This window comes from Phocoena phocoena, chromosome 14, assembly GCF_963924675.1.
Source record: "Phocoena phocoena chromosome 14, mPhoPho1.1, whole genome shotgun sequence".
In the NCBI taxonomy this organism is placed as follows: domain Eukaryota; kingdom Metazoa; phylum Chordata; class Mammalia; order Artiodactyla; family Phocoenidae; genus Phocoena; species Phocoena phocoena.
The window spans coordinates 7,992,535-8,014,735 of record NC_089232.1 but is presented as its reverse complement, the minus strand read 5'-3'; the positions used below and the strand labels follow the sequence as shown (position 1 = coordinate 8,014,735).

Here is a 22,201-nt window from a genome sequence, read left to right as displayed (position 1 = left end):
CACAGCCTCCTCTCTTCTGAGCCTGGCTGCAGCCTTAGACTTCCTGTCAGGCACTGCTGTGGGCTTCAGGTGGAGTTAGTGCTAGAAATGGAATCTTTCGGACTGCATTTGCATGTAGAAATCAGTGTTTGTGACTCTAGTTCAGGGGTCGGCAAACCACTGCTCCGAGCGAATCCCGTCCACCGCCTGCTCTTGTAAATACCGTTTTCCTGGAAATAAGTCACGCCCATTCGTTCACGTACTGTCCACGGCTGCTTTGGGGCAGTGCCAGAGTCCGGTAGTTGTGACAGAGACCCTGTGGCCTTCAAAGCCTAAAGTGTTGACTGTCTAGTCCTTTACAAAAAAATGTGCCGACCCCTGCTCTAGTTCATATCGAATTTCCTCGATGTGGCTTGTGGTTTTCCCAGAGGGAGCATGAGACCCCCAAGTACGATGTTGTGGGGTTTTTTCCCCCTTACACTCCAAAACGCAGCTACCCAGTCAGCCTGAGGATTACATCCCACCCTCTGACTGCATGTAAATATGACACAGCAGGCCACCTGCCTTATGTCTAGGGTGCAGCCAGCTGTGATTGCGGGATTTACCGCACTATTCCCGTCAGCTCTCAGAACATCCTCTCACTCACACAGCACCAGGGAATTCAGCTCCGCTCACGGCCGTGACTCCAGAACCCCATTTGCTCATCAGTGGGTAATCTGATTGGGCACCTCATAACCCCCCAGTTTGCTTTCAGCCCCTCAGTTTCTCGCCCCAGAAACGTTAGTTTGGTCACGAGCAGGTCTCCAGCTCCGGTTCCCTGGGCCCTCCCCAGCACCTCCCCTGGCCTGGGCCTGGCTCCTTCCCACCTGCCTCTGGACTCCCAGTCCCCCCAGCTTACCTGCAGGGACAGGTCGGTGCCTTCTCGCTGCGCTGTCTCCCCCGAGCCCCGTGGCGGTGACCGTCCCCAGCAGTTAAGGCCAGGAAAGGGGGTGGCGGCCTCATGACCCTGGCCTGAGGCAGTTCGGGGCTTTCCTCGGCTCTGCGAGCCCTGCAGTTTGTAGAGCCGAGGGGAGGTCTAGCGGGTTCCCAGGCAGCACTCGGGCAGCCTGGCTTGTACAGCTCTCCTCGTCTTCTGTGAGCTCTGTCACTTCCAGAAGCTTCGGTGGCCTGTCCACAGTTGATGTCGGATGGACTAAAAGGTCCCCTGCCAAGGGTTCCTTTAGCTTTTCCTACAGAGCTGTATTTAGTCTGAGTTAGAACACACACCATTTTCTCTCTCTCTCCCTACTTTCTCCTTTCCCTCCCCTATTAATGAGAAAAAAAGAAAATACACAAAAGCAAAGCTACCTAAAGTAGCACAGTCCTGCATTGGCCACCCATCAGCGACTGTCCAGGTGAGCAGTGAGATCAGGAGCTTGTCCCACAAGGGGCGTCAGCTCCAGCACGATGGCTGTTGCTTAGGCACTGGTGTTTTTTGTTCATTGCCAGACTTTCCCGATGTAGGAGGCAGAGTAAACCCCCTCACCGACCCTAACGTCCCAGACACCTGTACTTAACTAGGTTCTGGTAGAAATCTCATCCCTGTCCCTGAAATTTATTTTGTTGGGAAGTTCTGAAGTTTGGTTTCCCCTCGTGTTGACCCAAAATGTATTATCCCCAGCGGCTCTTCGCTGTGTAGTCAGATGTGTGTACAAGTGGCCATTCTTTTTGTGTGTCTGGGAAGACAGCCTTTCTGAGGCTTTCCTTACCCATATTACTAGTCCTCTCTCTGTGGATTAAGTGAGAAAACAGAGAGTGAGGCACTCACAGGTGTTGACTTAAGGGCTGGTTGATGCTCTCATTGAACTCCGGAGCCATCCAGACACGGCTGAGCCCTTCTCTGGGCGGACATCAGGCTCAACTCCCGCCCAGGGCCACAACTCTTCTCCGGAACAAACCCTGAGTGCTTTTTTTTTAACCATTCTTCCAATTCTACAGTTTTTTTTCAGTGTCTTTTTTTGGTCTGGTTTGTTGTTTTTTCTCTAATGCGGCAAAACGAAGTCATTCTTATGGGGATCCTGCTTAAACAGAAGTAGGCAGAGTAAAAAATTGTATGCAGAGGGCTTGCTCAAATAAGACCACTTGTATATTCTGATCATTTTCAGGCTAAAATGATCATGAGTTGCATAGTGATTACATATATATATTCATGTTAAGTGGAACAGAAAGTAAAATTGGCAACACTTGCTCTAAGAGCACTTACTTCTGAGGTGAAGCATAGTCTCAATGACTGCCTACCTTTCCCCAAACCACTTGGCTATTAAAACTTAATGCCCATTGGCCTTTTCTGACAGTTGTTGAATATAATTGCCATGGATTCAACAGAGCTCTTCAAAGAAACAAAAACATGGTCTCTGAGAATTTTAGAGGAAGAAAGACGTGGATATTATCCACAACAGTCCCCCCGTTTTACCGCGAAGGGCCCCGGTGGCTGAGGGGTCAGGGGACCTGCCCGCGGCTCACCCACCACTGCTCAGTGGCAGCCGGGGCCTGGGACTCACATTTTCCGCTCCTCCATGCAGGGTTCTTTTTCACTGCGATTTATTTGCCAGGATCTTTTTGCTATAGACTTTCTAAATGTAAGCCTGCTTTTTTCCACTAGAGATAGAAATCCTTGTCCATGTACAGTGTGTCTGCGTATACATACACTCAGGTCATTTCCAAATTTTGAATGGCTACGTAGACTTGAAACTCTGCGCTGACCAAACACTGAGCGCAGGGCAGTCCTTTTGTAGGTTCTGGGCGTTCCTCTGAACTTGTTTTTCAGCAAAGCGTGAGGCACACAGTTTGAGAGAGCAGAGCCACAGCTCCCTTATCTTTTTAAGATTCTGTTTATCTGAGACGGAGCTGACCGTCCTAGCAGCTGCACTGCTCACGAGGCCAGGGCCTGTCCTGAGTGGGGCAACGGCCACGGGCATCCTGTGACCCTCACCCCATCACGGGAGGGTGCCCTGCCCGGGATGCACACCACTGCCTTCGCCGCGCTCCGAGTGGGCGCACCCAGTGGTGATGATCCAGTGCCTACTTCTGGGCTTGGTGGCCTGTTAAAAAAATATAACTGATGGGGGCATGTCTTCTCTCGTCTAAATGTCTTCCAAATAGGAAGGACCAAGAAGAGCCAAAGCCAAAAATACCTTTCACTCTGTTTTTCTCCCGAGGTTCTATTTTTAAAAAGTTGTTTTGGTACAGGGTCAAAGTTTCCTTATATTCCAAAAACAGAACCACCCCACTAAGCCAGGAATAGGGGGAGTCCGGCAGGAAGGTGGCGGCGGGGAAGAAAGCGCGGGAGGCGGGGACGCTGAGGGCTGCGGCTGCGTAGGCGGGGAGGGTCCTTCCGCAGTGGTGGGTGGGGCCTGCGCCCGCTGCGCAAAGGCTCGGCCAGGCTGGGTTGGCCGTGCTCCGGAAGCCCGGGGCTCTGCCTCGCCACCGGGGTCAGAGAAGCCAGACAGCAGGTACCCCGCGAGGGACGGCGGTGCCGGGAGGCACTGGCCTCCGCAGACACAGTGCGTCCTTGCTGAGTCATGACTCCCAGAGCTCGCTGTCATCTTCCTTGAAAGGAACAGTCGGGGCCGGGAGTGTGTTAGAGTCCCGAGAGGGGGTGTCGGCGGTCCCCGAGGAGGGCTGATGGTGCGTTTGCTGGAGAAGCTTCAGGCTAGGCGGGCAGAGACCGGGGCTGAACTTGGCGCCACTTCTGGGCCGTGCGGAGGCGGGAGGGGCAGGCGGGGTGGCAGGGCCGGTGCGGGACTGGGGGCCGGGGGCCTTCGAAGCGCCGCCGTCTGAGCCGACCGCCCCTCGTGCCAGGTGAGTGGAGCGAGGCCCTGTACCCCCTGCTGACCACCCTCACGGACTGCGTGGCCATGATGAGCGACAAGGCCAAGAAGGCGATGGTCTTCCTGCTCATGCAGGACAGCGCGCCCACCATCGCCACCTTCCTGAGCCTGCAGTACCGCCGCGACGTGGTCTTCTGCCAGACGGTAGGTGAACCTGTCCCTCTCTGCCGGTTGAGGAAACCAGCGTGGCGCTGTGCCCTCCCGCCTGTGGCTTTGCCCGTGTGGCCTGAGGCCTGGGTGTTGGCCTTGGAGGGAGGGGGAGGGGAGCTGCTGGATCGCAGGTGCTCAGGACAGTCCGGCTTCACACCTGCTCCCTGGGAACCTGCCCCAAGGAGCCTGGGGTCACACCGGCCCTGGTGCCACCTTTGTTCTTCCCTGCAGAGGAGTTCATTGAGGGAAGACGCTCAATCTGTTTTCTGGTTTACAAAGCGGCAGGTATTAGACCCGCTCAGGCACAACTCTATTCCGGTGATTTCGATTTCCCTACAGAGGAGGGAAGAGCTTAAATGAGCATCACCAGTTTTCAGGTGCAGTAATCTGATTAGCAGAGGGAATGGCGGCAGAGGCTTGGTGGGTTCTGTGCGGCTTCCTGTCCCCGCGAGGCCGGGGCTGTGCACGGGGCACCCTGTTCTCCACTCCTGCCCCTCGTCGTGAGCACCGCGCTTTCCAGCCGGCGCTGAGTGTAGATCTTTGGGCATAGAGGCCTTTCCTTTCACCGCGGGGAAATCATTCTGGGCTTCCAGAAGGTTCTGGACCAGGAGTGACCCCAAGGTCGGGTCGAAAGCTGAACCAAAACCAGATGGACCTTTGGAAGCGAGCCTTCCCGTGGCCTCTGCACTCCTGGTCCCAGGCCCCGACGGTGAGGGGCCGCCGCAGGCAGAGCAACGCGGGTGCAGGAACCGGGGCGGGCCAGGCGCGAGGTGAGGCCGTGTCTGTTCCCTGCAGCTGACCGCGCTCATCTGTGGCTTCGTCATCAAGCTGAGGAACTGCCTGCACGACGACGGCTTCTTGCGGCAGCTCTACACCATCGGGCTGCTCGCCCAGTTTGAGAGCTTGCTGAGCACCTACGGTGAGCCGCCCGGGCTGGGCTTGTGAGAGCCTCCGTGTGTGGCCCCTCTCGTCCCCCTGAGTGGTTTTCTGGTACACAGGTAACACGTACTGATGCGAATGTATCCAAACACCCCGACAGGTGACAAAGAACTAAAAAAAGCCCTTTATAGTTACACACACACACACACACCGCTTGTGGCCCATTTCTGCACCCACTAAATTATTAGAAGGAAAGTTGCTGGGTCACACAGTAGGAGTATTTAAAAAATTTGTTGGTATTTCCAAATTGTCTTATAAATGCTCTCTTCTACTCACCTTCGTTTTCTGTTTATTTCTTCTTAGAAGGTAAAAACGGGTAATTTTTTTTAAAGTATCTGTTAATCTTTGGAGTTCTAAGACATTGAAGAAATATCAAAAGATCTAAAGAATACGGAAAGATCACAACGCCTAAAGAGCCGGCTTTGCCTTCTGAGGTTCCCACGTGTAGGTCCCCCACCCCTCCCTTCGCCAGGAAAGGGCCGGGGACTACAAGGCGTGGTCGCACCAGCTGCGCTTTTTAACGTGGCCAGAGGACTTCAGTAGTGGGCTTTACTCGCGGAGAAGTGAGGCACTTGGCCAGCCTCCCCCCAGCTCTCACCGCCTCGTCACTGCCACCCTGAGCTCATTGCTGGCCTTCCGTGGCCACGCTGAGTCCAGGGGAGAGCGCAGGTCCCCTCTGCCTGACAGCCTTTCCCTCTCTTGCCTCCAGGGGAGGAGCTGGCCATGCTGGAGGACATGAGTCTTGGGATCATGGACTTGAGGAACGTGACCTTCAAAGTCACTCAGGCTACTTCTAACGCATCAACTGACATGCTGCCCGTCATCACAGGAAATCGGTAGAAATGTTTTTCTGATTCTCAGAACTAGCGCAGTTTTCATCTGTGTTCATCACACGTGATGCACGTTTCATTTTTGCTTTATTCCGTTTCATTCAGCTGGAAACGCTCATCCCAGCCCGCTACACTCATTTCACAGCCCTGTACAGGTCGGTGACCGGCAGCTAGGAGGTCTCCGAGCCGGGCCAGGCCGCTGTCCCGTCCCGAGGCCAGCAGGGCCTTCCTCTCCTTGCTCGCCTGTCTCGCATCTCCCTGTCGCAGGCCTGACCCTCCTCTTCTCCTGCGTTTCAGGGATGGCTTTAACGTGCGGATCCCCCTGCCGGGGCCCCTGTTTGACGCCCTGCCCCGGGAGATCCAGAGCGGGATGCTGCTGCGGGTGCAGCCTGTGCTCTTCAACGTGGGCATCAACGAGCAGCAGACGCTGGCCGAAAGGTGCGTGCCGGGCCACCTCTGTGGGCCAGGGGCTGCATCCGTCGGTCGCTGAGCTGCCGGAGAGCGTGTACTTAGTCCTCTTCGGGCTCCGAGGGCCACCTGGACTTTGTTATCCCTCCTTCCTTTAAGTTCAGCCACATACCGGGCTCGTCTTTGGTGCTGGAATACAAAGATGAACCAGACGAGGTCTGTGTCCTCGAGAGACGGGCTGGTAGCAGAGATGTGGCCGCAAGGATTAAGATGAACGCAGGGAGTAGGGGCCCTGGTGAGGCCTCGGGGTCTGGGAGGGCTTCCTGGAAGTGGGTTTTAAAGAGTAAGTAGGAGTTGGTTATATGAGGAGGTGGAGGAGAGACCTGGCGTCCCAGGCCAAGGAGCCTGAACAAAGGCAGGTGGGGAGAAGCCACGTGGGGCCGGAGGCTCAGGTAGCAGGCAGCAGTGGGCAGGGGTGAGGACGGCAGGCATAGAGCCACGCCTTGGTCCAAAAGGCCTGCGCCTCGTAAACTCCTCCAGGGTCACCTGCCAGGCAGCAGGGAAGAGTCACGTGTGCCCACGTGTGCAAGAGTGTGTGCAGGTGTTGGAGAGGAGGAGGGGATTGGGTGTGTGTAGCTTCTGATGACCTTCTGTTGGTACGTGAAGACCTTTCCTGTCACGTCATTACATGCATGTGATCTCCATGTTTTAGAACTGAAAGATACCTTAAAGTTCTTGCTGTTAAGGACATGTGGTCTCCAGGACGACATGCCATATTCCTGTTGAGCCTCTGAGCCCAGTGGTCAGTGTCCATTGACCCCCAGGTGTAGGGTCCTCCCCACACGGTCGGAGACCTTTCAGTGGGACAGGACACCATCAGAGTCACATCTGAAGAAGGTCATCTGCCGGCCGTGTGCTAGAAAGATGTGAGGGGCCAGATGTGACGAGGGGGTTGTCGGGAAGAGTCCGGGCCAGAGGCGGTGACCTGGGTCAGGCAGGGGCAGTGCAGATGAGAAGGGACAGACTGGAGAGCCGAGACGTGGTCTTCAGTGGGGCAGGTGTGAGAGGCGACGAGGAGAGGAACAGAGCAGGCCCCCTAGGTGGGTGGTGAGTAGCGGGTCCTAACCGGGAGAGGGGTCACGCTGGGGGCAGTTGGAGAGCTGGCCTTAGGCTGAGGGCGCCAGCCCAGGAAGCAGAGATCCGGAAGGTGTAGCCAGAGGTGAGGTGCCCACTTCAGGGAGCGTGGGCAGTGTCGGGGCCCCAGCAAGGAGGTGTCCTCAGGAGGAGGTAACATCCCCTGTGTCTGGCAGCTGCTGTTCCTGACTGCAAGAGTGGTTTCTGAAAAAGGTGTTTCTGGAAAGGTTTCTGCAAAGGGTTGAGGCCAGGCCAGATTGGAGTGAGCAGAGGGCCAGGTGGTGGAGGACATGGCAGTGGACAGGGGACACGGGAGGCCGGGTCCGTGCTCTGCTTGCTTGTCTGCTGCTAAACAAGGCCAGCTCACCTGTGTCCCAGGGCGACCCCCAGGGAGCAGGTGCCTGGAGGAGAAAAAGCCATTTTGGGCATGAGGGGTGGTCGGGTTGCGGTGGACCCACAGGAGGGCATCCTGCCCCCTGAGGGATGACTTTGGGACTGTGAAGAGGCTGCCGTGCACGGAGGTCGCTGGGCAGGAAGTGGTGGAGGGGGCGTGCGTCCAGGCCTGGGACTCCAGGGCTGCGTGTTTGATGAGCACCTGCGCCTTCCTCACGGGTGGCTTCCCTCCCAACTCCCCGTAGGCCTGGCTCCCTGTGTGGTGAGGGGAGGGCTGGGGCCCTGCACTCCGTCCAGCAGGAACAGCTGGTCGGGTCTGGTCATCCAGCAGCAGGGCGACTTCCGATTCGAAGATGGGACTGTCTTGATTCCCCAGCCAGAGCCCCACTGCCGGCCCCGCTCCCGGGCGCCTCCGGGGTGGGAGGACGGGGACCCGGGGCCGCGTGGCGGGGCTGCCCAAGAGCCTGGGTGTCTCGCAGGCATGCCTGTCACAGGTCACGCAGGGTTCCTGCTCATGAAACGTATTCAGACTTGTCACCAACACGGGAGAGATGACCTTAAGCTTGGGGGGAGGAACGTGGCTTAGAATCTAGACGTGCGCCGTAAGGATCGAGAGAATCGACATCGTTACCTTTAACGCGGTCACCGTGGCGCTAGAGGCAGCGACATTAGCCAACTAACGGTGTCCCCCTGTGACCCCTGAAGGTTTGGCGACACGTCTTTACAAGAAGTTATCAACGTGGAGAGCTTGGTGCGGTTAAATTCCTACTTCGAGCAGTTCAAGGAGGTTTTGCCAGAGGATTGTAAGTATCTCTTCACCACGGCAGGTCTCCACCCGCTGTCTTTCGTCCCTCGAGGGGTTTGAGGTTTGCTTAGCGACCTTTGATGCTGATGCTGACCCCCCTCCACCTCCCGCCCTATCACCAATGTGGTCGGCTGCTTTCATGCCCGAGGTCACCGTGCAAGACACGAAAGGGCTGAGGATAGACCCTGGGGAGGGCTCGCATGGAGGCTGGGCCAGGGGGGCGCAGAGCCGAGGGGCCCCCCTGGTGTCTGAGGGGCATCTCACAGTCGCCGTGTGGCGAGGCTGCGGCGGTGCGGGTGGGTGACCACGCTGCACGGCCTCGAGTGGCCGGAGGCCGGCAGGGACTGAGGGCTGGCACGTGGGGAGGCAGGAAACATGCCTGGAGCACGGGGGATGGAAGGGTCTTAAAGGTCCGAGCGAAGGGGCTAGAGAAACAGGCCTGTGAGATGCCAGAGGGTGGCAGGACTGGAGACCCTGCAGGGCCAGGTCGGGGCCCACGAGCGAGTGGGGGGACATGGTGTGGGCACAGGAGCTCAGGCGGGGGGGGGGGGCCTCAGTCTCCCCATGAACTGAGGGCGTGAGCCCAGCACTGGGCTTGGTGGCCGTGAAGGCGGCTTGGGACGGGTGCTGTTGGAGCCGTCGAGGCTCTGGCACTGACCACACATCGGAATTCACTGGGGAACCTGGGAAAATCCTCTTGCCAGGGGCCCAGCTCAGAGTGTAGAGGGCGGGGCCTCGGCCTCGGGAGGTTTAGAAACTCCCCGGGTGATCCCCGTGTGCTGCAACCAAGCTCGAGAGCGATGACGTTTAAGAGGTCAGTAAAATGCTTTTCTGAGGACTCAGCTGAAGGTCATGGCACCTGGGCTCTCGGGATCCCAGGTACCGAGTCATCCTCGTGTTCTTCCACAGCGATCATAGTGACCAGTGACAGATTTGTCAAGTCCTTGCACGTGCCAGGCCTTCTACACACTTCCCATGAATTATCTAAATGATCCCACAGCAGCCTTGGGAGGCGGGCTTGGTTTCATACCCATTTGACATATAGTGACACTGAGGCATGGAGGGCAGGTCCCCCAAGGAACCCGGGTCAGGCCAGGTGGCCTGTGGCCAACGCCCACCTTCCGACTGCTCCGGAGGCGGGGACAGTGCCGGCTGCCCAGGCGTGGACTGCGGGGACGGGAGCGTGTGCGGGCCAGCCCCCTGGCTCGGGCGCCCTGAGGCGGAAGGGCCATGCTGGGGCATCAGGAGCCTTGTGCTCAGGAAGGGGGAGACTTGCGCTCAACGTTTTGGAGGGCGGCAGTTTCCAGTGAGGCGTGGCCCCGGGGGGTAAAGGCCCGGGAAGGGCGAGGCCTGCGGGATCAAAAGCCGGTAGCACTGCCCACGGCCCAGGACGCTGGGGGTGCCGCAGCCTGCGTGGCCCTCAGCCCGGTAGTTAACGCTCGTCCGCGAGGCTGAGGAGATGGGGCCCACCAGCAAGCGCCCCCAACTCTGCTGGGCGCCAGTGTCGCTAATCGGGCCGGAGGTCAGGTCGTGCGTCTCCTCCAGGAGGCTCTGGTTCGCAGCCTCTGGGTTCCCACAGCCTCTGTCACACGCTGAGCCCTCTGGCCCGGTCCCCGGAGCAGCGTGGTGCTGGGCACCGAGCAGCAGCGTGAAGTGGTTGGCATGGGATCCTGCGTGCACCGGGGAGGTTGTGCGGTGGAAAGGGGTGCACGGTTTCATCCCACAGTTGGTGGTGATTTGCGGATTCAGGCCCCCTGGCTGTTTTCCGTAGATGTGACCTCGAGGCTCTTCTGTTCTCCTCTGGTGGTCCTGGTATTTGAAAATCCCAGGCTTCTGAGGTGAGGTGGTCTGACTGATCTTCCAGCTGGAGGGGTCCTGGAGCGGCCTGGACACTGTCGCGGTGGAGGAGGCTGCCCTTCCCACCTCCCCCAAGGGTGGCGGCCCCCTCAGTGTCGCCACCCCCGGCCCTACGCATCCTCCAGCCCTGGCGGCAGTTCTGAAGACCTGATGGATCTCCCTCACTCCCTCCCTTTCTCGATGATTCGAGCTCCCCCTCCAGCCCCTCGAAAGAGCTGAAAGGAGGCCAGGTGGTTGCCCTTTGCAGGTGGCACTGAAGTGGCAGTGAAAGTAACGGAGTGCTCACCGTGCTGGCCACCAGGCCCAGTCCCTGAACACAGGCCTCCTTTCTTGCTTCAGTCACACTGAACCTCTGGCTCCAGCCGGGACTCATCCTTTGGCCGTTTCCGGCGGCGCTGGCTGCCGTGGGCTAAGTCCCCGCGGGCGGCCCCAGCTCCACGACCCCGCCTCTCTTCCAGGCCTACCTCGATCTCGGAGCCAGACGTGCCTGCCGGAGCTGCTGCGGTTCCTGGGTCAGAACGTGCACGCCAGGAAGAACAAGAACGTTGACATTCTCTGGCAAGCTGCTGAGGTGAGGGAAAAAATGTTCATAACAACAGCAAATTAAAACCTCAGCCAGGAGTGAAGAGAACAGATTTCTCCATAAGGACACAATGAGAGTTGCTCACTGTAGGGCTGCCTGAATGCTGATAAGCCTGACACAGAGTCTACCCCCTGGGACGTGGAGTAACCAGGCTGGTGACCGTTGTCCCCTTCCGAAGCCCGCACAGTCGATAACCAGCTAGAGCTCACGACCTGCTGCATCTTTGAATAGGTTCAAAGGGAGATCTCTGGGACCTCTGCCATCTCTTTAAACAATGTTTCTAGTACACTGCTGCTCAGATCTCCTCATTTCCTCTGAAATGAAGTCCTTATAAAACCTTAGATACTTTCTCACCAATTTGTTTGTGGAGTTCCTGCTCTGAGCCCGGGTATCAGAGCAGTTTCACAGCTCGTCATTCACTCCCCCCTGATGAGGGGACCCGTCCACACTGAGACTCACACACAGAGTTGGAATATTATTAGTCGGGCCTAATTCACACATGGGGAGACCCGCCAGCACCCCGAAGTGGCTGATAGTCCCCCCACAAAGACTGGAGCCTGGGGCTGCAGGCTGCCCTCTTGTGCAGGGGTGCACCTGTGGCCACCCTGCTGCACCTTCCAGAACCTCATGGAGCTCTGGATCCACCATCTATGAATGTAACTTTCTTTGACCCTATTTGTAGTTTGGTTTATGCCACGTGTCTGGGTCATGAACTCTCCAGCCTGTGGAATTTAGCGAGCGCGTCCCCGTTCACTTCATCAGTTACGATTTTATTAATTCACTCTTCACCTAGCTCAGGGGCTGCTTAGAATCTTTTAAAAAAATTTTTGTCTATTCTCACAAGATGCCCATCTTCCTCCTGATGGTCTTGGCTGAACTTGTTTGGGTCCTTTCTGTCTTGTCCTTCTTCAGACACAGTGCTTGGGACCACACTGTGTCCTCTGTAGAGCGGCACCCCTGGCAGTGGCTGCGTGGTCTCGGCTGAGGCCTCTTGGCCTGAGAAGCAGGCACGGGGCCGTCTGTAGGGCAGCCTGCAGCGCCTCTGGTGTTTTTCTGAGAACAGCAGGTCACGGAGCCCACTGGCGTTAGGTCACATGGCTCTTCGTGAGATACCCATGTTGTTCTCACAATGCAGCATCTCCTACGGGTCCACAGGCCCTTATCTGAAGCTCTCGTGGGCAGGTGTTTTAGAATTCACAGGGCTCCACGTTTCAGAAAGGTGATACGGTGTACAGTCGGTACCTAGGCGTGTGCTAGGGTGCACATCACCTGTGTGTAACGTGGTGCACGTGGATGATTGCACATCCCCAGGGGATCTGGGGCAGCACCCTGGAATCAAACTCCTGAATACTGTCTTACTGAAAAGTAGGAATATGTATACAAAATGGGATAAATAAAAATTGTAGATAGTTTGACATCCCCTCAAGAGCTGGTCATGTTGCCAAACGAGGCTGCCACAAACTTTATACCAAAAAAAAAAAGTCTTTTGTTCTAGGGCTTTCTCGATTCGGGGACTGTGTGCCTAGGATTGCTCCTAGTAATGCAGAGCAAATGCTCCCAGGTGTCCTTCCATGGGGTGACGAGGTGCCCTGAGGCGGCCTTTTCTCAGCAGGGGGGTTGCCCTCCACGGGAGCCCCTCACTTGGGAGGGGAGGTACGCTGGGCCCTGTACCAGGGCCCCGGGTCGAGCTGGAGGGGAGCCTGGTGGGCAGGAGGTGGCCACAGGGAAGTGGGTCTGCTGAGCTGTTCCCACCTGTGCAGACGAGGAAGCGTGTAGAGACCAGTGGGTCTGTGCTGTCACTTCCAGAAAGGCCTAGAGACTTGGCGGGGGCTGGGCATCCTGGGAGCTCTCTGACCTACCCCAGGGGGTGGGCAGCAAAGGGCTGGTCCGGGCAGAGCTGGGAATGTGGCTGAGCGGACGGCGGGTCCCCGGGAGGCAGCAGCATCCTGTGGGAGAGGCCCCGGGAGGTGGCCCGGGGCAGCGACCTGTCCCGTCTCCCCCTAAGTAAAGCCTGCCTTCCCGTTGGCAGATCTGCCGCCGCCTCAATGGGGTGCGGTTCACCAGCTGCAAGAGCGCCAAGGACCGCACGGCCATGTCGGTGACACTGGAGCAGTGCCTGATCCTGCAACACGAGCACGGCATGGCCCCGCAGGTCTTCACGCAGGCCCTGGAGTGCATGCGCAGGTGAGTCCCCCGGGCCCGGCGGCCGCGCTCTAGTTTGGCTTTGGAAAATTCCTCCACGTCTGCCAAGTCAAACTCCAGGCCCATCACATCCAGTGTCCTCTTTTGAGTCAGGGGGAGAAAAGAGCCGGTGCTGTGTCTGAGTGGGGCTGCACTGAAGCGGGCGAGCCGAGGCAGCGGGGAGGGAGGTGGTGAGCTCGGAGGCGGCCGTGTGGCTGCCCTTTGGTGCCCGGTGTGCCCCGGCCACTCATCTTGCTGTGGGTGCGACTCAGGGCCCAGGCATCCCAGCAGGCCCTGGCTGTTCCCATCCCGCGTTGTCTCTTTTCAAACCGAGGGGAGACCGAGCGTCCGCAGGCTGCGCCGGTTGGCTCCGCTTCTCCCAGTGGTGGCCTGGGTTTGCTTTCATGAGCCCAGTGTCCAGTGAGTGTTTCCTGGCAGCAGCCCCTCCCCTGTCCCTGTGCCGTGGCCACCTTGCCCTAATGATGTTCTGATTCCGAGGCAGCAGGCGTGTTTGCAGGATGAAACCTGGGACTAAAACTCTGCCCGCTGCCGAGCGATGCCTTGTTTCCGGCACTGCCGGGGAGCACCTCCCCTCACATACCAAAGAAAGGATAAGAAACCTGCTCCTCCTGTCTTCTTCCATGTGGCCGCCAATGCTGTTCCAGTCTCGTTTCCAAGTCACTTCTACTGAATGTTCTGTACCATTTGTCCTCTCACCAAATTCTTCAAAGCATTCAATTCTCTTATCCTTTCTGTATGTCTCTGCCGTTTCACCTTCTCACAGTCTTACACGAAAGCAATGCCTGAGCGTCTGCCTCTTGACAGTAGCGTTTTGTAGAACTGGAACCGTTTGTTCCTGTTTGGTCTTTCCAAGTTCACCCAAACCTCGTGACCTCAGGGCTGCCTGTTGATGCACTTTTAGAAAGTTCACCCTCTCCCTGCCTCGGCCTCAGGGAGGCGGTGGGGTCTCAGCATCCCTGGTGCGGTCAGCTGCGAGGTGGAGGGGAGGACCGCACTGGTGAGACGCAGGCCGCCGGCCGCAGAGAGACGAGAAAAATGGAGGGACACAGCTCTAGCTGTGGGGCAGATACTAGGATGAGGTCCGTGCCGTAGGCGTGCGCCAGGTGTACGGTTGGTACCCCTCTATCCAGTCTTGGCTTTGTGAACACATTCGACGAAAACAAGTTTGTTCTGACTGTTGTCTGAGCACAAAGGTCTCGGGAGACCAGGGAGCTCCTTAGACACACGGGCGGCCCCATCTGCTGGCCTGCAGCCCGCCAAGGGGCTGTGGGCAGTTACCCACACGTGCACAGGTGAACTGGGAGGCTTACGACACACGAGGCACGCTCACAACTTTGATCACGTGGGTGATTGCTATTCCTTGTAGGAAAACAAGAAAATCCACATAAGCCCCTACCCCAGTGACTCCCGCACCAGCCCATAGCCCACAGGACAATTCTCCGTGTTCCTGCTACTACAGGGAACACTGCTAACGTCCTGATGGATGTTCAGGTACATACGTGTGTGTGTGGGCGTGCTTAACCCACACGTCGGTCAACTTACCCAGTCCCCGAATAGTACACAAACCGTGCACGCACAGACGCAGATGGGTGTGTTACTCTGCCCACGGGTTTAGTCTGCTCTCACTTAACTGCCTCGTGAGCTTTTGTTCAGGTTAATGAACGTGGGCCTTATGTTCAGCACACCGTAATTTATCCAGTTTGCTGTCCTTGAATCTTTAAGCTGTGCACCGTGTGCCAGCACTTTAAATAAGGGTGCAGTGAACACCCTTGTGTTTTCTCCTACCCACGTCTGCCCTGTTGATTCCTTAGGTTAAAGAGTGTACACCCTTGTAAGGCCTTTAATACAAATGGACAGGTTGTTCCCATACCAGTCACACCCAGTGTCCCAGGGGCCTGCCCACCACCCGCTGGGTAATCATCCTGCCACTGCTCTGAGCGCCTCTGAGCCTGGGAAGTTGGCCTTGCTTTCCTACATTACGGCAGGGACCCTGGGGTCCTGAGTAGGGAAGGACCCTCCTCCCATGGGACGGGCACCGTTCCCTTGGCCTCCCTCTGCTTCTCTGAAACCCCTTCTGCCTCCAATCACAGATGTCTTTTTTAAGTTTATTTAGGTTTTTCTGAATTTTCTAAAACCTCTGCCATGATCATATGTTACGTTAATAATCATTGAAGAAGTTATTCAAAACCAAAGCAAAGCTCGATGCCATCTCGCCTCTGCCGCCCTCGGGATCCTCAGAGCACCAGCCCCGGGTGCCGTGCTCGCCACCCTTGTCCACCCGACCTCATGCATTTGTTTCCATGTGACACTGTTACCCGCCGCCCCCGACCCGACTTCTCTATTTTTTGGATTATCCCGTGTGGGGAAGACATGTCTGCTCATAGGCTGCAGGCTCCAGGTGGCTGGTCGGTAGCTGGTGTTTCTGGCTGCGGTGTGGCCAGGAGCCGCGGGGCAGCCCGGAGCCCTAAGGAGGCAGCAGGAGGTTTGGCCATGCCCTGCGGTGGTTCTCTTGCTTTCTGGCTTGCGTCTTGCCTGACGGAGGAGCAGAGCACGCAGGCAGCGGGGTGGGGCGGCTGGGGGCAGGTGGGCTGGGGGAGGGGCAGGGCTAACACTCGGCTGTCTTGTGTCCTGGAGGCCCAGGGTGAGCACTGGCCAGTGCGGTGCTAGCAAGTGCTTGACAGCCAGCTCTCTCCAAAAACAAAAACAAAAACAAAAACAAAACCTGATCTGTCTGGTTTGCCAATTTCTGTGGCATAAACACTCCCGCCAGCGCCTGTTTCAGGCTGCCGAGCGACACCACGGACCAGGGAGCTGGGAAGAGATGCGCACGCTTGGCTTTTGCCGTCGGAGCCCATTCCAGCTCCCTGCTGGTGGTGCCCCTCCATCCCCAGTGCAGGGGCCGAGACACAACAGTGGGCCTTCCTAAGTAGCCCCAGTGGCCCCCGAGACTGCCCTGGCCGGGGTCGTGACCCCGTGATCAGTGCTCGTGGCATGAGAAGCGTCCCCCCGTGAGAATGGCACATCCAGGGCATCCAGGGTCCTCCGGGAGCCTCACCTCAGCACTTTTCTTCGGTAGCACCAAAGGGGGACAGACCCCCAGTTTCCAGTGAGCTGGGTTGGACTCCATTCTTGGTAGACCCCATCTCACAGAACGATGACTCGGAATGGTAGCTCACGCCCTGCCGCTGCGAAAAGCCAAGGCGAGTCTGGTGAGGGCTCTGCCTGCAGTTGATACTGAAGGGAAACGGCTATCCTCTGAGTGTTTAATCAAGAGGCAGCTTTGGCGAAATAAGTTGCACCACCTGCCGCTCAGGCACCTGTGAGAAGGTCAGACGCCCCCGACGGTTCTTCATGTTCAGCTTGCTCTTTGGAGTCCACGTCTGGCTGCATGTGCGAGCATGGCAGGGCAGCATGGCGTGTGCTTGGCAGCCGAGGGTGTGAACATGGAAAACCATTTAGTCGGCCTACACGTGTTTGTTTTCAGTAGATTACAGTATTTTTTTCTTATTTTCCCTTCTCTTTCTCTCCTTTTTTTCTTATAACTGTGCTCGTTTTGTTTTGGTATCCCTTTTACACCCTTTTCTGCATATCATCTTTTTCTTTGTGTTGTGGCTTCATTCCATGTTTTTTTTTTAAATCTTATCTTTTGGTTCTCCTCTTTTTTTCCCCCACACTTTTGAAAAAATCCATTGCATGTATCTCTCCTTTTCCTTTATTTTCTTTCCCTTTTTCTCTTCCTTTCTCCCAACCTTCTTCCTTTTCACAGCATTGGAACACGGGAGGTAGTCACCCAGAAGAACTTGAGCGGCCTGGTGCCCACCCGAGACTTAAGACTAGACCCCAGCCTCCTCTGTTCCATCCCTTTACTAGCTCTGAGCCCCAATTTACTGATTGCGTGGCTTTTCCTGAGCGTAGCATACCTGGTGGCCAAATTGCGTTGCAAATGAATATCGTTATGAGAAATTAACAAATCACCAAAAAATAGTGCCAGAACATGTCCAGCCACCGTGTACCTGACTGGACAGAAGGGACGTGTCAGAGCATGGTCCGCCGAGATGTATTTCATGCCTTACAGTTTGACATTTTGTTGTTCTGAATTGTAAATACCTGCCAAATTATTTCACCAAGAGGATGTGTTCGTTTAAATTCTGTAGAGTTTTCAGTGCTTGTAACGTGTTCTTACAGAGCTCTGTTACTGCTTTGTTTAGCTGGCCTGGAATTACTTGTACCAAATCTCTTGCCTTTTGATGTAAAACTATTTATTACCTGTATATCTCTTGTGCCCTGTTTCCTAGAGAGAGGAATTCTGTCAGGAAAGAATTTGTATATTTGATACTATTCTTTAAATGTACGGCTAACCTTTCCTTTCCTTTTGAAGAGAAATGAAAAGTGTAGATGCTTTCTAACTGGCTCATCTAGATAAACCTATTTAATAGGACATGTACTTTCTGCTTTCATTTCAAAGCGTAGTCCCTGAAATTATAGTAGCAAACAGTTTGCAGAATTAATAACATTTCCTTGCTTACGTTACTATTTCCAAGTTGGGATGACACAAAGCTGTGAGGACGGTAGCTCATTGTATCAAATCAGGCACATAAAAATAACATATTGCATGTGACTTTAGAATTACTCTTTTAAATCTTTGTCATTAAACTGATCCAGGAACAAATGCACAGAGTAACAAAAGGCTGTTGAAGTTAGATACATTTATTTTTCTTGAAATAGCATTCTTCATCAAAAAAGAAAAACCCCTGCTTCTTTAATTCCAGATTCAAGTCCAGATACCTTTTCTCTCTTACAAATCAAATATGGTTAATAATGAAAAAAAAAATCAAAATTTACCAAAAAATAAGGTCCACTTTTGGGCAGTTGTGCCAGATGGAGGTGTGAGAGAGAAAAGATCACTTTGGTTTCTGTTCTTATTGCTCTTAATTTTAACATGGCAACGTCTGTAAAATGGGAGGATTTGTAACCTTAACATTCCTGTGTGGAAAACGGTGGCTAGACACCTCTGAAGGCAGCAGAGCAGATGACAGGGAACCCCACAGATCCTGCATAAGACACGGGCGGTGGCTTCTCTGTTTTCCAGCTCTGATTATGTTGTGCTTCTGTTTTGGCCTCCAGCTGGCTTTCCCATACATTGCATTTTATGGAAGTGGATTTCTTTTCACCACTCTAGAAACACTGGAGTGAATTTAGAGAAGCTGGCTTTTCCAGAAACTTCACCCCCAGCCATGCATGCAAACCCAGTCCACCACAAAATCTGGCCTCTCCATTCCCTCCCCCAGACTTCCAGAACTGACTCTGGGGTTTCTCTGGTTTGGCCTCAGATCTGAGTCTGGGTTCCGGGAACTGTAGAGGCAGTTACGACTGCAGAAGCAGTGGGTGACAGAGGGCAGGTGCGGACTTTAAATTCTAAGATGAAGGGGCATTCTCCTCCCCGCTGTGTCCTAGACCTGAGCACTGGGGGAGCCTAGGGCCTAGGGCAGCTGAGTCCACTCTCCTCACAAGTGCAGTGTGGTCGCTCTGTCTTTTCTAGAATGAGGTGGCTGCTCTGTGGCACAGCTCCTGACATCTGTCAGGAGGGAGTCTCTCTCCAGAAGCCAAGTGACTGGTGGTGTTAAGTTGTAGCAACATGACACTAGTCACAGGTGAGGTCCTGCCAACCTGTGACTCTTGTGGAGAGGTGTGTCCACCACTTGTCCTCCTCCACATCAAGGTGTACAAGTCGACTTTCTGAGACCATCTTGTTCCTTTATTGGAAGGAGGGCAGGCAGGGCCCACGGTTCACGTTCCATAGCTCCTAGCCTGTGCTGGGTAAAGCACTCCTGCCGCCCCCAGGGTGACACGTGCTGTGCCCGCCTCTGGGCTGGCAGAGACCATGCGCAGATGAGGGAGGCCCTTCTGACCACACAGAGTGTCCCCTCCTCTTCCCGGGTGCCACCACCCGCCCAGCAAACCGGGGCCGCGGCCAGCTAGACAAGCGCCCACCCCCCCCGGCAACCCCCGCGGGGCCTCATGGACACCATGGTCTGTCCCCGGCTGTCTGCCCCCGGCTGTCATGGTGCCCACCAGGCCTTCCTGTAGGCTTGGCTGCTAAGATAAGAGAGAAATGGATAGAAGGAAAAGGGCTAAGATTCTTGGGTTTTCTCTCCAGGGGTGGGTCAGGAGGCAGTACGTTCTAACTGCAGTCACGAGGTGAGATGGAGACAGCGCACCACGAGATCAGACGAGGCTGGGGGTGGTGGTGGTGCTTTAGAATATCTGAGCAAGGAAGCTCAGCGTGCCTTTGAGCTGAGCTTTCATGTCGCCAAGGCCTTACGAAGTCAGGCTAAATACATATTTGAAATCTTTCCTGCTTTAGTAAGTAACAGGCAGGATAAAACAAAGATGGGGAGATGATTCAAGAAAGGGGAGTCACTGATACTTGGTGAAGGTTTTCAGGTTGCTTCTGAGCTAATGCTAGCGCTGAGAAAGTGTCAGTGCAGGTGACTCTGGATGTTCAGGATCACCAAGACACTCGTGTCCAGATGAGTTCTGAAGGGGAAGATCCCCTCCGGAAAGGAAGAACAGAGCTGTCACTAAAACTAGTTGCCACTTGGGGTTTCAATTTTAATTTTTTGTTTTAAAAAATAGATGTCCTTGAAATAATTTATCGATATAATAAAAAAAAAATCCATGTAGCTTTGAAATATAGACTCCTAAAAATAATGCAGCCGTCGTGAGGGATCAAAGTATTCTGCCTTAGGACGCAGGCTGGCCCCTGAGGCAGGAAACGCCAGTTACCACAGCGCGGGCTTGCCTCTCTCCACAGCTCAGGCCCCAGCCCTAGGCTGGAGCTTGTCTAAACACTGGGTGATAGAGTCAGCATGTGATCAGCCTCATTAGTCAGATTTTGTAAACTCAGTCCAAATTCAAACATTTGAGGGAAAATAAGCACAATTTAAAAATAAAGTGTAATCTTGACTGTAATTTCACGTGTAGTATATATTCAGCCAGCTAAACCAGTAATCAGCCTCTTTAACATGTAAATAAAAAGGTAACGTCACAGTTCACAAATTCTTCTTCTTCATTCCTCAAAGCAGTTTGACATTTACTGCTGATAGGTAGTTTTTCAAAAGTGTGTACATTTCTTTGTAAATGGAGAAGCCATATCTGAAATAGTCCAATAATGTAAGAGCTTCCAAAGATTAAAGAAGCACCTATATAGCTTCTGCTTTAAACGGAGTATTTTTATCTGATTATTGGATGTCAGACCCACACGGTCTTCACTTACTCTAGGGCTCCCTGCTCATATGGCCTAGGCGCTCAGTGCGGATGACACACATGTAGCTGAGGGCTTTGAGTCTCTCGTGACAAGAAAGCATATCTGAGTTACTAAATTACTTAATATAACAAGCAGGTGGATACTTTTCTAAAATACCCGAGTTTATCTTCTGAATAAAAGCACTGTCTTACCAAAAATATTTTTCATGTTCTTAATAGTGAGATTGTCATTTTCACTTTAAAAGGCTTGAGCAATTGCCACTGATATTTTTTAAAAATGCATGACATAATGGTCTTCATACAACTTGAAATATTTTTTTTAAATCACTGTTTCTTGGTAACTGCAAATTTTACATCTCATAAAGGGGATTTTGTACTAAATTTAATAATTAGTTGATTTAAATGCTAGTCTTAGAATAATATAAAACTATGAACTTATACTGTGGTATATAGGAAGTCATTCCTATTTCGAATCGCTTTTGCCTGTGAATCTCATGTCTATCAGAACATTCCCCAGAGAGCTCCCCTGAGGCTCCCATTCGGGAATGTGAGGCCTGCCCGACAGCTCATCCCCCTGTTGAGCATTTGCTTTGCCCACTGGGTTGCCAATGACAACCCTTGATCAATGCAGCAGCGGAAGAGGCTGGTGGCAGGTTCTCTAGGGAGGGGCCCCTGTGGGCTCTCACTGGCTCAGTGGCACTCTTGAGAGAGGTGACCACGAGGGCAGCTCACCTGGAGAAGGTGACCTCGGTGGGGTCACTTCTTCACGACGCCCCAGCGCTGAGAGCCATGTAGCCATCGCACAGCCCCGCGGCATTGCTGTGTGCCCGGGACAGCTGTCTCCCAGGTTGAGACAGCATGTGACAGCCACCTCCTCCTTAGCCAGATGGTTTTGCTACATGTTGAATTCTGCAAGGAAAATCAGCATTTTGAATTGGAGATGGTTAACAGCTGTTGCTAATATAGAAAAATGCAGCTTTTTAAAGGCTTTTGGTAAGAGTAGCACTTTTTCCATTCAAATTGCTATGTGACAGACCTCTGAACCACTAGTTAGGATAGACCCCTCAGATAACCAGACACGAAATACATGAAACCATTACCTTAAAAAAAAAAAAAAAAAAGGTCCTCCACTTCGATACGGTGCTGCTTTTGGAAATGCAAACCTCGCAGTCCCATACAGCCTGTGTCCATCTCTGTGCTTCTTAATTGCCTTGTTCAGAAACCCGCCATCTTACGTGTGTATTGTCGTAAATGAGTCTGGCATCCATTTAAATTAATCAGCCTTTCTTTTAATGCTATGAAAATAATCAGTTCATTTCATCTAAGTCTTTTCTTTTTTCCTTTTTTACTGCTGTCATTTCTTGTGCTTGTTTTTTCCCCAGTGAGGGTTGTCGAAGAGAAAATACAATGAAGAATGTTGGAAGTCGCAAATATGCGTTTAATTCCCTGCAGCTGAAGGCTTTCCCCAAGCATTACAGGCCTCCTGAAGGGACTTACGGCAAAGTTGAAACATGAACACACGGTTTCCTCTAATTAGCTGTTATGTAATAAATGTGGGTACCCTCTAGTGTCATATATGAATTCTTCAAGAAGACCTGAAGGATTGGCTTTTACTTTTATGTTTTTAAAACTATTTCACTAAAGAGTCTATAGAGCATGTTTTTTGCGTTGGAATCCATAGCAGGTAATGTTGGGCTCACTAGTGTGGAAAGTTAACAACTGCCCATTTAAACAGCCTTCAGCCATAACCACACAGATAACAACAGTTACCTGTATGAATCAAGCC

General features: G+C 54.0%; 1 protein-coding gene across 8 annotated transcripts in view; it reads left to right on the top strand.

The window, feature by feature from the left end:
- Positions 1-21,930, top strand: part of INPP4A (inositol polyphosphate-4-phosphatase type I A) — a 52,638-nt gene extending 30,708 nt beyond the window's left edge. For 6 of the 8 annotated variants that reach the window (XM_065890610.1, XM_065890609.1, XM_065890604.1 and 3 more), the window contains 8 exons: positions 3,820-3,992; positions 4,794-4,917; positions 5,647-5,773; positions 6,065-6,205; positions 8,408-8,505; positions 10,823-10,935; positions 12,977-13,131; positions 21,798-21,930. In XM_065890610.1, the coding sequence (XP_065746682.1) occupies positions 3,820-3,992; positions 4,794-4,917; positions 5,647-5,773; positions 6,065-6,205; positions 8,408-8,505; positions 10,823-10,935; positions 12,977-13,131; positions 21,798-21,930 (1,064 nt within the window). Of the gene's footprint in view, positions 1-3,819; positions 3,993-4,793; positions 4,918-5,646; positions 5,774-6,064; positions 6,206-8,407; positions 8,506-10,822; positions 10,936-12,976; positions 13,132-16,915; positions 17,097-21,797 lie in introns of those variants that run through there. The other 2 variants (XM_065890606.1, XM_065890605.1) reach the window with 1 other exon arrangement.
- Positions 21,931-22,201: the final 271 nt, after the last annotated feature.